Below are 13620 nucleotides of genomic sequence, written 5' to 3' on the forward strand. Positions count from 1 at the left end.
ATATTAATTTTAAAATAATTTAGATTAAGATGAATAAATTTTAGCAAATAAATTTAAATGTATATATACTATCTTTACTTGGTAAATTGGTGTGACAACTTTTTCATTGTCGGGACAAGCCTTGGGTTGCTCTATTGAGGGCGAAGTATCTGAGGAATGAAGGAGTGTTAGATGGCCCTGTCCCTTGCAATGCTTCTCATGTTTGGAAGAGTATCTCAAAGGCTTTTGGTGCTCTTAAGGATGCCTTCTCTTGGTGCGTTGGGTCACTTGATCAATCTTTTTGGTTTGACAATTGGAGTATTGAGGGCCCAATTGCTCAAGATGTCCCTTTTGTACATACATCTGACTCTGATTTAACTATTAGAGACGTTTGAAAAGATGGTCAATGGAATCTCCATGATATTTTCTCTATCATTCCAGAAAATGTCAAATAGCGTTTGAATGCTTATAATCCGGATTTGAATGCTGGAGAGAGTTCGGGTTGGTCGTGGGGTGTGGTATCTTCTAGACTCTACTCAGTTAGGAGTGGGTACAGTTGGCTAGCTAAAAGAAAGTTTGACTGGAATGAGCATGATAATTGGTTGTGGGTATGGCCACTGCATATTCTTGAGAAGTACAAGTTCTTGATTTGGCTCAGTCTTCATAATGCTATTCCTACGGCAGAGTTTCGTTTGGGTCGTGGTTTAGCTTTATCTAGCACCTGTCATCGGTGTCAAAATAGTTCTGAATCCATTCTTCATTGTCTTCGGGAGTGCCCTAATGCCAAGGAGGTCTGGAACCTTTTAGGCCTGTATTCAGATAACTCGAATTTACATGATTGGCTCTACAGAGGTGCAAGGAGTGGAGATATTTTTCTTTTCTTTTCGACCATCTGGTGGATTTGGAGAAGCATGAATAATGACTTATTTAATATAGATGATTCATGGAGTGCTAGTAAAGTGGTGAGTTTGATTCGTAGTTCACTAAGGAAGTTTCACACTATTTTTGCTATGCATCAATCTCTGTCTCCTCCTTCACTTTGTTTGCATTGGGTTCCACCTCTAGTTTATTCTGTTAAATTGAATTGTGATGCTAGTTGGTTTGCTCCTTCTGGCTATTCTGGTTTTGGTTGTATCATTTGCAATCCTGATGGATGTTGGTTGAAAGGTTGCACTGGGAAAGTCGAAGTGTGCAGTGTTCTTTTTGCTGAATTGTATGCAATTTGGAGAGGTTTACTTCTTGCTTGGGAGAGTGGATTTCGTGAGGTTATTTGTGAAACAGACTGTTTAGAAGCTCTTTTCTTGGTAAACCAAAGAATGCTTGGTAAGGATATTCTGGAATGGGATTTTGCAAAGTATATACAGGAGGTTATGAATTGGAATTGGAGAGTTTCTATTCTTTTAATTCAGAGGACTGCAAATAGTGTTGCAGATTGTATGGCTAAAGCAGCTGCTTCTGTCGCGGACATTCACTCGAATTGGAGCCAACCATGGAGTGAGCTTCAATATCTAATAGATTTAGATATGACCCTAACCAATTAATTTAGTTTTATCTCTTTTTTTTTTCTTTCTTTTCTATTTAGTCACAAAAAAAAATACTATAAAAAATACAAGATAAATATGATATTTATGTGATATAAATTTAGTAAGGTAAGTAGGAAAGTAAATTTCTGAGTGTAATATTGTAGATTTGTAGTAGTTAGAAAATGTGTATAAAACGATTGTAGTGTGTATTGAAAAAAAAATCATATAAAAATTGTTTTCGTTTTTTTTTTTTTTAAGGAAAAGAAGCTTAACACTTGAAAACAAAGTGGAGCACATATATATTGTGAATCTACCATAAATTTCGTACAAAAATATGTAAGAGAAATTGTATTTAAATTAAATATATATTTTTTTTATAAATTAGACCTCTTTTTTAGACACCAATACTAAATCATTTTACATAGATAGTATATTATAATTTTTTGGTGATATTATATTAATAAAAATGTTTTAAAATAAAAATATGTTGAGATTTAGCTCTTACATTTAAAATTAGTAATTTATAATTTTGGATTTCATGCAAAAGCATTTAAAAAATAAAAGAGAACTGGTATTTAATTAAAATAATAGTTTGGAATCATTTTAAATTACATGAGATCAATTTAAAGAAAATAAAAGAGTAAAATCAGAAATAATTAATTTTATATGATAAATTTGATTCCAAAAAACTTAAAATAATTTAAATTAATTTCTTAAAAATATAAAAAAATTAATCCAATTTACTTCTTAGTCCTTTCTATCCACACAAGAGTAGAGATTTTATTTAGCGGTCTAGTCAACTTTGTGAAAACAAAGAACATTCGAGACTCGAGAGTAAGTTTATAGAAAGTTCGCGAACCCCATTCGCGCGAAATTTCCGATCCCCACTTTAACCAACGGCAACGGCATCCACGTCACAAACGACACCGTTTTTGTCCCCCGACGAAACCAACCCGCGCTATTTGAAAGAAAACGTTTAAGAAAATAAAATAAAGTAAAAAACGAGGATCTCTCTCTCTCGTTCCGGAGAGAAGTAGAATAATCCAGAACCTCTCTGCTACTATAATAACCCCTTCCCTCTTCTTCCTTATTCGCCGAACACGCAAAACAACAACCAATCTTCTCTGCGCTTCGCTATTCTCATTCTCTCCACGCTTCGCGCTCTATCTTTCCCTGCAATTTGCCAATTTCATTCGAGCTCGTTAACAATGGCGGATGTACAGATGGCAGACGCTGAGACATTCGCATTCCAAGCGGAGATCAACCAATTGCTGAGCCTCATCATCAACACTTTCTACTCCAACAAGGAGATCTTCCTTCGCGAACTCATCAGCAACGCTTCCGACGCATTGGATAAGATCCGATTCGAGAGCTTAACCGATAAGAGCAAGCTCGATGCTCAGCCGGAGCTCTTCATTCGTCTCGTCCCCGACAAGGCCAACAAGACTCTCTCAATCATCGATAGCGGAATTGGAATGACCAAAGCAGGTACCGTAAAATGCACTTTCCAATTTTGTTCTGAATTCAGTCAGGTGCTGTTTCTTTGAGTTTGATTACTGATTTGTTCGTGTGTGTGTGTGTGTGTGTGTAGATTTGGTGAATAATTTGGGAACAATAGCGAGGTCTGGGACGAAGGAGTTCATGGAGGCTCTGCAGGCGGGTGCTGACGTCAGCATGATTGGACAATTCGGTGTTGGGTTCTACTCTGCATACTTGGTTGCCGAGAAGGTGATTGTGACCACTAAGCATAACGATGATGAGCAGTACATTTGGGAATCCCAGGCTGGTGGCTCATTCACTGTGACCAGGGATACCAGTGGGGAGCAACTCGGAAGAGGAACCAAAATCACCCTCTTCCTCAAGGAGGATCAGGTAATATAGACACCTCAGCCCCATTTTGATTTCTATTTGCTCAGAAGTTTGATATTTTTGCTGTCGTTTTCTTCTGTATTGGATATGGTTGTATTCTTTGATTGGTGTTTTTATCTATATGATATGGATATGTTTGGGTTAATAGGTTATTTGACGTGTTATATAATTCACCAATAGTAATATTTGATATGAAGTTCAATGAGTTCGAAGAACACAAAAAATAATAATGGATAATTATGAACACGTCGAAATTGGAATCTTAGGAGCGTAAGGAACAACATAATTTCTGTATGAATTTATTTAGAAACACATTATTATGCACATCAATTTGATTCATTAAGTGCGTGCTTAGTTTTTAAACTTTAGGGGAACATTTAAAATGTTTCAGGAATCTTTTAATTGAAAGTTGCTTTAATTTGAGCTTGCAACGGAGATGATGGCTGAGTGATTGGTATTGTCTTTGGTTTTAACAGCTGGAGTACTTGGAGGAGAGGAGGATTAAGGATCTTGTGAAGAAGCACTCCGAATTCATTAGTTATCCCATTTATCTTTGGACTGAGAAGACGACCGAGAAAGAGATCAGTGATGATGAGGACGATGAACCCAAGAAAGAGGAGGAAGGCGATGTTGAGGAAGTTGATGAAGAGAAGGAAAAGGACTCCAAGAAGAAGAAAAAGATCAAGGAGGTTTCTCACGAATGGCAACTCATCAACAAGCAGAAACCAATCTGGTTGCGCAAGCCGGAAGAGATAACCAAGGAGGAATATGCATCCTTCTACAAGAGCCTCACCAATGATTGGGAAGACCACTTAGCAGTGAAGCATTTCTCAGTCGAAGGCCAGCTTGAATTTAAGGCCATTCTCTTTGTCCCCAAGAGAGCACCCTTTGATCTGTTTGACACAAGGAAGAAGCCAAACAACATCAAGCTTTATGTCAGAAGGGTGTTCATCATGGACAACTGCGAGGAGATCATTCCAGAGTACCTTAGCTTTGTTAAGGGTGTTGTCGACTCCGATGACTTGCCACTCAACATCTCTCGTGAGACGTTGCAGCAGAACAAGATCTTGAAGGTGATCAGGAAGAACATTGTGAAGAAGTGCATTGAGATGTTCAATGAGATTGCTGAGAATAAGGATGATTACAACAAATTCTATGAGGCTTTCTCCAAGAATCTCAAGTTGGGTATCCACGAGGATAGTCAAAACAGAGCCAAATTGGCTGATTTGCTCAGATATCACTCTACAAAGAGTGGAGATGAGATGACAAGTTTGAAGGACTATGTTACTAGAATGAAGGAGGGCCAGAAGGACATTTACTACATCACTGGAGAAAGCAAGAAAGCAGTGGAGAACTCACCCTTCCTTGATGAATACGCTGTTGGACAATTAAAGGAGTATGAAGGCAAGAAACTGGTTTCAGCTACAAAGGAGGGATTGAAGTTGGATGATGAGACAGAGGAAGAGAAAAAGAAGAAGGAAGAAAAGAAGAAGTCATTTGAGGACCTCTGCAAAGTTATCAAGGATATATTGGGAGACAAAGTTGAGAAGGTTGTGGTTTCTGACAGGATTGTTGATTCACCTTGCTGTTTGGTTACTGGTGAGTATGGTTGGACTGCAAACATGGAGAGGATTATGAAGGCTCAGGCCTTGAGAGATAACAGCATGGCTGGCTACATGTCTAGCAAGAAGACTATGGAGATCAACCCTGACAATGGCATTATGGAAGAACTGAGGAAGAGGGCAGAAGCTGACAAGAATGACAAGTCAGTAAAGGATCTTGTGCTGCTTCTCTTTGAGACCGCTCTTTTGACTTCTGGTTTCAGCCTTGATGATCCAAACACCTTTGCTGCAAGAATCCACAGGATGTTGAAGCTGGGTTTGAGCATCGATGAGGATGAAACTGGTGGGGACGATGCTGACATCCCAGCACTGGAAGAGGATGGTGCCGAGGAAAGTAAGATGGAAGAAGTCGATTAAGTGCTAAAGGGTCTGTGAGTTAGGTTGATAATGGGTATTGGAGTCTTAGTCGGTCAAATTATGTTTTGTTCCTGTGTTTGTGTTGTAATCTTGTGATGTGAAAATGTGTTCCCATGGAGTCTGCTATTTTGTCAAATTAATATAATATACATCAATGAAAAACAGAAAAAGCGGTTTTTCCTTCGGAATAAATATTATTGTACATCAGTATTTAGTTTGGTGAATGTTATGGTATTTAAAAGGAAAAGTATAAAAAGTAGTATCTACTTATTAAAAAAAATTAAAAATTAATATTTAATTTAAAAAATATAAAAATAAATATTTTTTTAAAATAAAAGCTTATTACAAAAATTAAATTAGATAAAATTTAGGTACTAATTTGTAAGCACAATTGAATGTACCATTTAGTTTTCACTGCCTCTAATTTGGAAAGGCAAACTTTTAAGAATGAGGGGTAAAGGGCCTCTCACGTCATGCATACAATGATTCGGAGGTAACAGAAGCTAAGTTGAAAAAATAAAAATAGGTCATATAAAAAAAAGGGTAAAAAACACAATTAAATCAAGGGAGGGAAGAAATTACATGAATCAGCTAAACTTAAAATTAATTTACGAATCAGCCAAAATATATTATTATATAATTCGAACCAGTTTGGTTCGAATTAGAAAAATATGTAATTTGAACCAATGGAGTTCGAATTATGATGGAACACGTGATGGATGTAATTCGAATTTATATGGTTCGAACTACAATTGAGCATTATTCGAACTAAGTGAGTTCGAATTACTCAAGAAGACGGCGTTCTCTGTAATTCGAAGTAAGTTGGTTCGAATTACATGATGATTTGAATTAAACCAATTCGAATAATAATAATAATAATAATAATAATAATAATAAGGAGGAGGAGGAGGTTTAAACATATTTTATTATATTAGGTTAGATAAAAATTAAATTATTTAAATAAATAATTCGGTGTCTAGAAGTTAAATCTTAGAATAATTTTTTGAGAATTATTTATCATATTATAAATTCATAATTATGTAAGTATGTGAAGGATTTATTTTTTAAATTACGTTTTTAAATTAAATGGCTTTTAATATTATTAGATTGTCTTATTTTTAAATTGGTCAATTCATTATATATATATATATATTGGAATTATTTATTTTGTAACGAGTACAACTAAAATTTTAATAACAATTATTAAATTAAATATTGTTACTATGAGTACTATAAAAGTTTGTAATGTACTCGTTACTAACCTATCACATAATAAATATTTTTAAACTTTATGAAATGCAATTTTTTTCATAGACTAGTATTATCGAACTAATTAAATTCGATTTACCATTGACTCCATGTAGATATAATGGTTGGTGTATTAAAATAATTACATGGATTAGATTTATGCTATGAAATTTACATTCAATTAAAAAATTTTATATAAAATATTTTATACAAAATAAATAAAATTAACTACAATTAATTTTGTTACCCTAAAAGTTAAATAAAAATTCTGAACAATAAATAATGATACAGATCCCAAATTTCCAATATGACCATGTGAGGTATTACTGTATTAGATAGATAGATTCCAAAGTCAATTAGTCATATTTGACATTATAGTGTTCTGAAGAAAGACTAGTTATCCTCCTCAATTTAATTTTAAATTTTCAATAAAATTTAAAATTTAAAGTCAAATAAAACGGAGCAGAATCTACCCAAAACAAAAAAGAAGCAGAAATATGTATCAAAATCACAACAAAATAAAAATAAAAAACCAAACAGAGATAGACTCTCTCTATATATAATGTTAAGCGTCCAAGTATTTTTTTTTTATCAATCCAAGTCTAAGGCTTCTGTGCAGTTTGCGTCTCTCTTGATATCTGAGAATAACATAGCTTGAGTCTTAGATATGGGTGACATTGATGGATGGGCAAACATTCACCATGACATCTTGCAGGAAATTTCAAAGCACTTCTATTCATACGATGATTTCATCCAACTACGTTTAGTTTGCAAGCAATGGAGCTTGAAACTTCCAGAGATCTCCAGCAAGATTTTGTGGCTGCTGGTACCTGAATCTTTCAGTGATTATTTTTCTGAGGAAGAGGAGGCAGGCTACCATTCCAGGCAACCTATTGCTGATGAAGTACCACTTGATATTCAGTCTCTTGATGAAGACAAGATCCACCATCTCAAGCTACCAGAGATGCAGACCAAATTGATCCGTGGTTCTTTTGGTGGATGGTTGATCGTCCTAGATATATACCAAGGTTCGATGTATATGTTAGATGCATTTACAAAGGTCCGTTTAGATCTTCCTCCAATATCAACTTTTCCGGATATAATTGACTACAATCCTAACAATCGTGGCTTTGAATATACTATTCGGGATTTCGGTGATGTCCATATGGATGATTACGGGCCGCAGGAATCGAGCGGTTTCGTAAATTGTTCCCATGTTTGGAAGGTTATTATAAATTCATGTCCTAGTAATGACAATGAAGATTTTATGGCAGTGGCTATATATGGACCTCGTCTTACGTTAGCCTTTTACAAACCAAATGATAAGAGATGGTTAGATCTTTCAACTAGAAAACCATTGTTTCATGATGTCATATTTTTTGGAGAGAAGATATATGCAGTGGAAGAACGTGGCCAGCTATACGAATTTGATACAAACACAAAGTCAGGGCCTGTAGGTGGTATTCATGAAGCCAAACCTCCCTACGATGATGCTGCGCGGGGTCCTTTGCAGCTTAAATATTTGGTTGGGTGTGCTAATGGAAGTTTATTGATGTTGGTGAGACATTCTACCTTTCATCGTGGAGTTCCTCGTATTTACAAATTTGATATCTATGAATTGAAGAAGAATGCAAAAGAATGGTGCAGACTAGATAGTTTGAAAAATTGCGTAGTGATCATTGGACTCAACTCTTCTGTTCAAATGCTGCCTGCGAGTATTCAAACCAAAGGAAATCAAATCTACTTTACTGATGAAAACCTACTAGATTGGAAAACATGGAACTGTGCCGAACATCAAAATATTGGCATCTTCGACTTGGACGATGGAAGTTGTCAAAGACTATTATCCGATGTAAAGTTCATGTGTTCTCCTGTCTGGTGTTATTCTAGCTCATTACTTTAGTTTTTTTTTTTTTTTTTAAAGATTTTTTTTTACCAAAAATAGGAAACTATGCCATTTGGAAAGACAGGAGACTCGAACCCGCAACCTCTTAATTGAGTATGGAAAAACTATGCCATTTGAACTATAACTCATTGGCTTTTTTTTTTTTTAAAAAAGATTATTTGCAAAGTGTTTGTTCGTGTTTATCTCCATTTTGTTATTATTCAGTACTGCTATTTGGATGAATATTATTCAAATTTATTTATAGATGAATATTTAAATTTATTTATAATAAAATATTAAAATTTTTTTTGGTCAGATATCAAATGCATATTTCTCTCCGTGACGGCGGTTTATAAAATTTGTGTATACCTAATATAATTCATACTATTTTATTAGTGAAGTCCATGGTAAATTTTGGGAATTGAAATCACTAATAATAACACAATAGATTCACATATAAATTAATCAAATTATTGAAAAAATTCAAGAAATTACTACTATATATACAAATAATATATTATAAATAGCAATGTTTAAAACTTTATTTATAACGATAATGGAGAATTAAGGAATATGAGCACACAAATTTTTAAATAGGGTTTTGCATGATGTAAATAATCGTTTAAAAGAAATAATACAGTAGAATAAATATATAATGTAGTTCGTGATAGATTATAAATTATAAATAGATGGATAGTGAATAGATAGTTGTTTCTCGTGAATTTAATTTAAATTTTTTCACCAAAAATTGAAATTTAAAATAAAATAAAACTAAAGTAATCTACTCATAAGATAAAATAAAACATAAGATAATTTTAATTGGATTAGATTTTTTATATTTTTAATAAATTAATTTAAAGTATTTTAAGTTTTTTGGAATCAAATTTATCGTATAAAATTAACTATGTCTGATATTTATTTTCTTTTAATTGATCTAATGTAATTTAAAATGATTCTAAACTATTATTTTACTTAAATACAAATTCTCTAGCTACTATTTTTAAATGTAACAGCTAAAATCTCAACATATTTTTATTTTAAATGAATTTTATCAACATAATATCATCAAAGAATGGTAATTTACCTTAGGTAGTTAACCATGACAATGATAATGCTACTCATGTGAAGTGGTTTAGTTGTTGTTGTAACATGTAGGTTTGATACAATCTAATTCAGGCGAGACTTGTTATCTTACATGCTTGACTTAATCTATCAATTAATTAGTGAAAAAGTATAGGTAACCAACAACATTTTTTAACCTTAATTAGTTATACTCTATTGGTAATTTGGTAGTTAGTTGCCTTTTTCTTTCCTTCTCTTCATTACATGTATATATATCTAAACTGTACATGATAGATGATGAATGAGAATTATTTTTCACCTCTTCTCTTTAATCTAATAAGAGTTTGCTTAACTTCAGTAAAATATACTTTGATAATGGAGGTAATTTTTCAAGAATTTTGTATAATAATATTAATGTTTAAAAATTACACAAGGCAGAAAAATAAAATAAAAAGTTTTATTTTTTATTAATGATCATTATAAAAATGTCTAAGATATCCACCATGTTGACATTAAATGTTGTTTTATCTTCTATCATTTCATCATTTAATGTTATCTGCAACTATATATTTTCTTCCTTTCTCTTATTTTCAATTTTTAATAATAATGCTTTATAATTAGGTCTAAGGTGTTGCACGAGAACACCCTAGCTCAAGTTTTCATTTTCAACAGACAAAGAAAAATGTTGTTGTTATTTGTAACAGTACACTACATTAAATGTTTCAAAATTTAGTTGGAAAAAAACAAAAGAAAAACTTTAATAAAAATAAAAAATTTGAAAAAGTTTTGCTGATTGAGAAAAAGAGAAGAAAAAAAAATATATAAGAATATTAATTACCTCCAATTCATGAATAGTAAGTTCCTTTGTGTTATAAATCCGATTGCGACAGAATTTGCAAATAGACTATATTATACTTTTAGTTTATAATTTATTTTTTTTAAAATTTAAATCAATTTAATTCAATATATTTTGTATGTACTCTTTTTGAGTACTAATTCAAATGACTTATTTTTAGAAAAATAATGTACTTATTTAAAATAAATAATTTTAAATTACTAGTTTCTTATTAAAATTAAAATTAATATTATTGTATAAAATTAAATTATATTAGAGAGATCGTTTATAAAAATATTTAATTTTTAAAAATTAAATTAATTTAATAATAAAAATTAAATTAATATTATTTTAATGATAATTTTTTTTATAATAATACACCTATGTCATTTATACAAATTATGAATTATCTCTATTCATATACGGGAACGATGGCGTAGCATGATCTTTCACCGGGAGCGCCTTTCTTACACTACCCGTCCATGCTCGGTAAAAAAAATCTAAAAATGTAAATAAGGATGTGACCAACGACTTTTATCTCTAATAGGCCGATTAGCTAACTTATGGCATTCATATATAATAAAACTGAAAGAGTATACAAAGAGTACATAAAAATAAAGAACATTTTGTTATGTATTTTTTAATTGATTGAATTATAAAAGTAAAACTAAATATCTATAGAATATTATCTACAAAAAATAAAAACAAAGATAAGATAAAAAATAATATAAAGATAAGATAAAATGATAAAAATTAAAATTAAAACTGAATTTTTATATACTCTATTGGACTGAAATTATAAATTGTAAAACTTCTTTATTGTTACGAATAGACTAAGATAAAAAAAATAGTTTAATAACACGTGCATCGACAGAATCTAGACCACCATGTGTTATGTGACACAAAAGTTATCATCAAGACCAAAAAACAAACAAAAAGGCTCTTGAGAGTAATATTTTGTACTCCCTAACAATAGCACTAAGATATTTTACATGCACTTGAAGTGAATAAAAATTGTTAATGCATAGATAAAAATACAAAATTTAAGTATAAATTAATTAGACGTGTTTAAAACATTTATACGCAAATGAATAGTTAAGACTTTAGATTATGTAATTATTATTTAAAAAATATTATGTGTATACCAAAATATAATCACTAAATTAGCGATTATATATTTTTATGTATATTAATTGACACATTTTTTTAATTAAATAATGTCACTAGAATAATCAAACTTAACCTAGTAAAATAATCAAAGCTATAATATTAATAGATAAATATTCAAACTTATTTATAATAATAATAGTATATTAATTTTTTTTATAAGATATCAAATACATATTTCTATATATGATAGCTGATAAATAATTATTTTTGTGTAAATATAACCTAATTAATATTATTGTATTAGTGAAGCCTATGAAAGAAGTTGGAAAATCAATTTTATTTGAATTTCCAAACAATTAATTTTATATATAGGTATTAATTAAAGAATAAGGATCTATATATAAAGGGATCAAACTCGTGAGTCATGCCATAAAGTTATGCGAAAGGGTGATAGAAAGGAGGCTAATACAAGTAACACAAATAACAGAGAATCAATTTGATTTTATGCCAGAAAGATTCACGCACCACTGAAGCTATATACCTGTTAAGAAAGATGATAGAGAAGTATCGTAGTAATAAAAGAGATCTACCTATAGTGTTTATTGATTTAAAAAAAGCTTACAATAAGATGCCAAGGGAGGTCTTATGGAAGGTTTTGGGAAGGAAGAGAGTAAGGGTCGCATATATTCGTACAATTAAAAACATGTATGCTGGGGCTACAACTAGTGTGAAAACTCAAGCTGATTTGGCAGAAGAGTTTCTTATTGGTATAGGATTACACCAAGGATCATCCTTAAATTCATACCTTTTTACATTAGTCTTGTAAGTATTCACAGAGCATATTAAAGAGCCTGTGCCATGGTGTATGCTTTTTGCTTATGATATCGTCCTTATGAGAGAGTAAAGGGAATACCTAAATAAGAAGTTGGATTTATGGAGAGAAGCTCTAAAAGTGTATGGTTTGCGCATAAACCGTAGCAATATGGAATATACTGAATGTAAGTTCGACCGTCGAAGGAAAAACTCTAATACAGAGGTGAAGATTGGAGAAAACATCCTACGAAAAGATAAAAGTTTTAAATATCTTGAGTACATCATACAGGATAATTGAGAGATTGAACATGATGTAAATCATAAGATCTAAGCAGGTTAGTCAAAATGGGGAGTGCGTCTGATTTTATATGTCACACAAAAAGTGTTTTTAAAACTTAAAGGTAAATTCTAATGCACTGCTATCAGACCGACTATACTTTATGGTGTAGAGTGTTGGGCAGTCAAAGGGGAGCACGAGCATAAGTTAAGTGTGACAGAGATGAAGATGATGAGATGAATGAGTGGTCATACACGATTAAATAGAATAAAGAACGAATATATGAGAGAGAGAGTTGGAGTAGTATCTATTGTGAAAAAGATTGTATAATCGCATCTCAGATGGTTTGAACATGTGAGAAGAAGACGCACAGAGCACCCAGTCAAGAGAGTGGATGAGATGGAAGATGGACAAGGGGTGAAAAGTAAAGGAAGATCTAGGAAGATCATATATGAGGTTGTCAATCGAGATCTACATGTAAATGGTCTCTCTATAGGCATGATATATGATAGAGCTCAATGGCGTCGTTTGATCCATAGTTGTCAGGATCGAACCGGTGATCGAATCGGTCAAGCTACTGGTTTATTGGTTTATTAGTTCAACCGATAAATCACTAGTTGAACCGGTAAACCCGGTATGACGTAAATAAAAATATAAAATAACAAAAAACTTAAAATTAAAATTTGAAATACATATCTTCACTAATATTTTATGAAAAATTAAATCTTAAATTCTAAAAATAACTAATAAAAAAATATAAAATTTGTCACTAATACTACAATAATATCTTAATTTGACACAATAAAAGTAACAATTAATTCACAAAGCCTATCATCTAATTATAATATCAGTAGATTTTAACACTAGTATCAAAACAAATAACCTTAATTACAATAATAGCATTGAAATCGATCCAAGCAAATTAATAAATTTTTAGTGAAATATATATTTATATTAATAATGGCACATAATTAAAATATAATTAATTCAAAAAATAGATAATACAAAATTAAATTAAATTAAATATCTATAAAATTATG

The 13620-nt window shown here is 31.5% G+C and overlaps 2 protein-coding genes across 2 annotated transcripts; both read left to right on the forward strand.

Annotated features, from left to right (window-relative positions):
* The first annotated feature begins 2277 nt into the window (after positions 1-2277).
* On the forward strand, positions 2278-5542 carry LOC112751856 (heat shock protein 83). The gene is made up of 3 exons (XM_025801141.3): positions 2278-2990; positions 3094-3374; positions 3848-5542. Exons 1-3 carry the CDS (start codon positions 2711-2713, stop codon positions 5348-5350), a joined length of 2064 nt encoding a protein of 687 aa, XP_025656926.1. The 5' UTR covers positions 2278-2710; the 3' UTR covers positions 5351-5542.
* Positions 5543-7265: 1723 nt separating this feature from the next.
* On the forward strand, positions 7266-8501 carry LOC112749435 (putative F-box protein At5g55150). The gene has a single exon (XM_025797685.1). It carries the CDS (start codon positions 7266-7268, stop codon positions 8499-8501), a length of 1236 nt encoding a protein of 411 aa, XP_025653470.1.
* The last annotated feature ends 5119 nt before the right edge of the window (positions 8502-13620 follow it).

Source organism: Arachis hypogaea, chromosome 15 (genome assembly GCF_003086295.3).
Source record: "Arachis hypogaea cultivar Tifrunner chromosome 15, arahy.Tifrunner.gnm2.J5K5, whole genome shotgun sequence".
Lineage (NCBI taxonomy): Eukaryota > Viridiplantae > Streptophyta > Magnoliopsida > Fabales > Fabaceae > Arachis > Arachis hypogaea.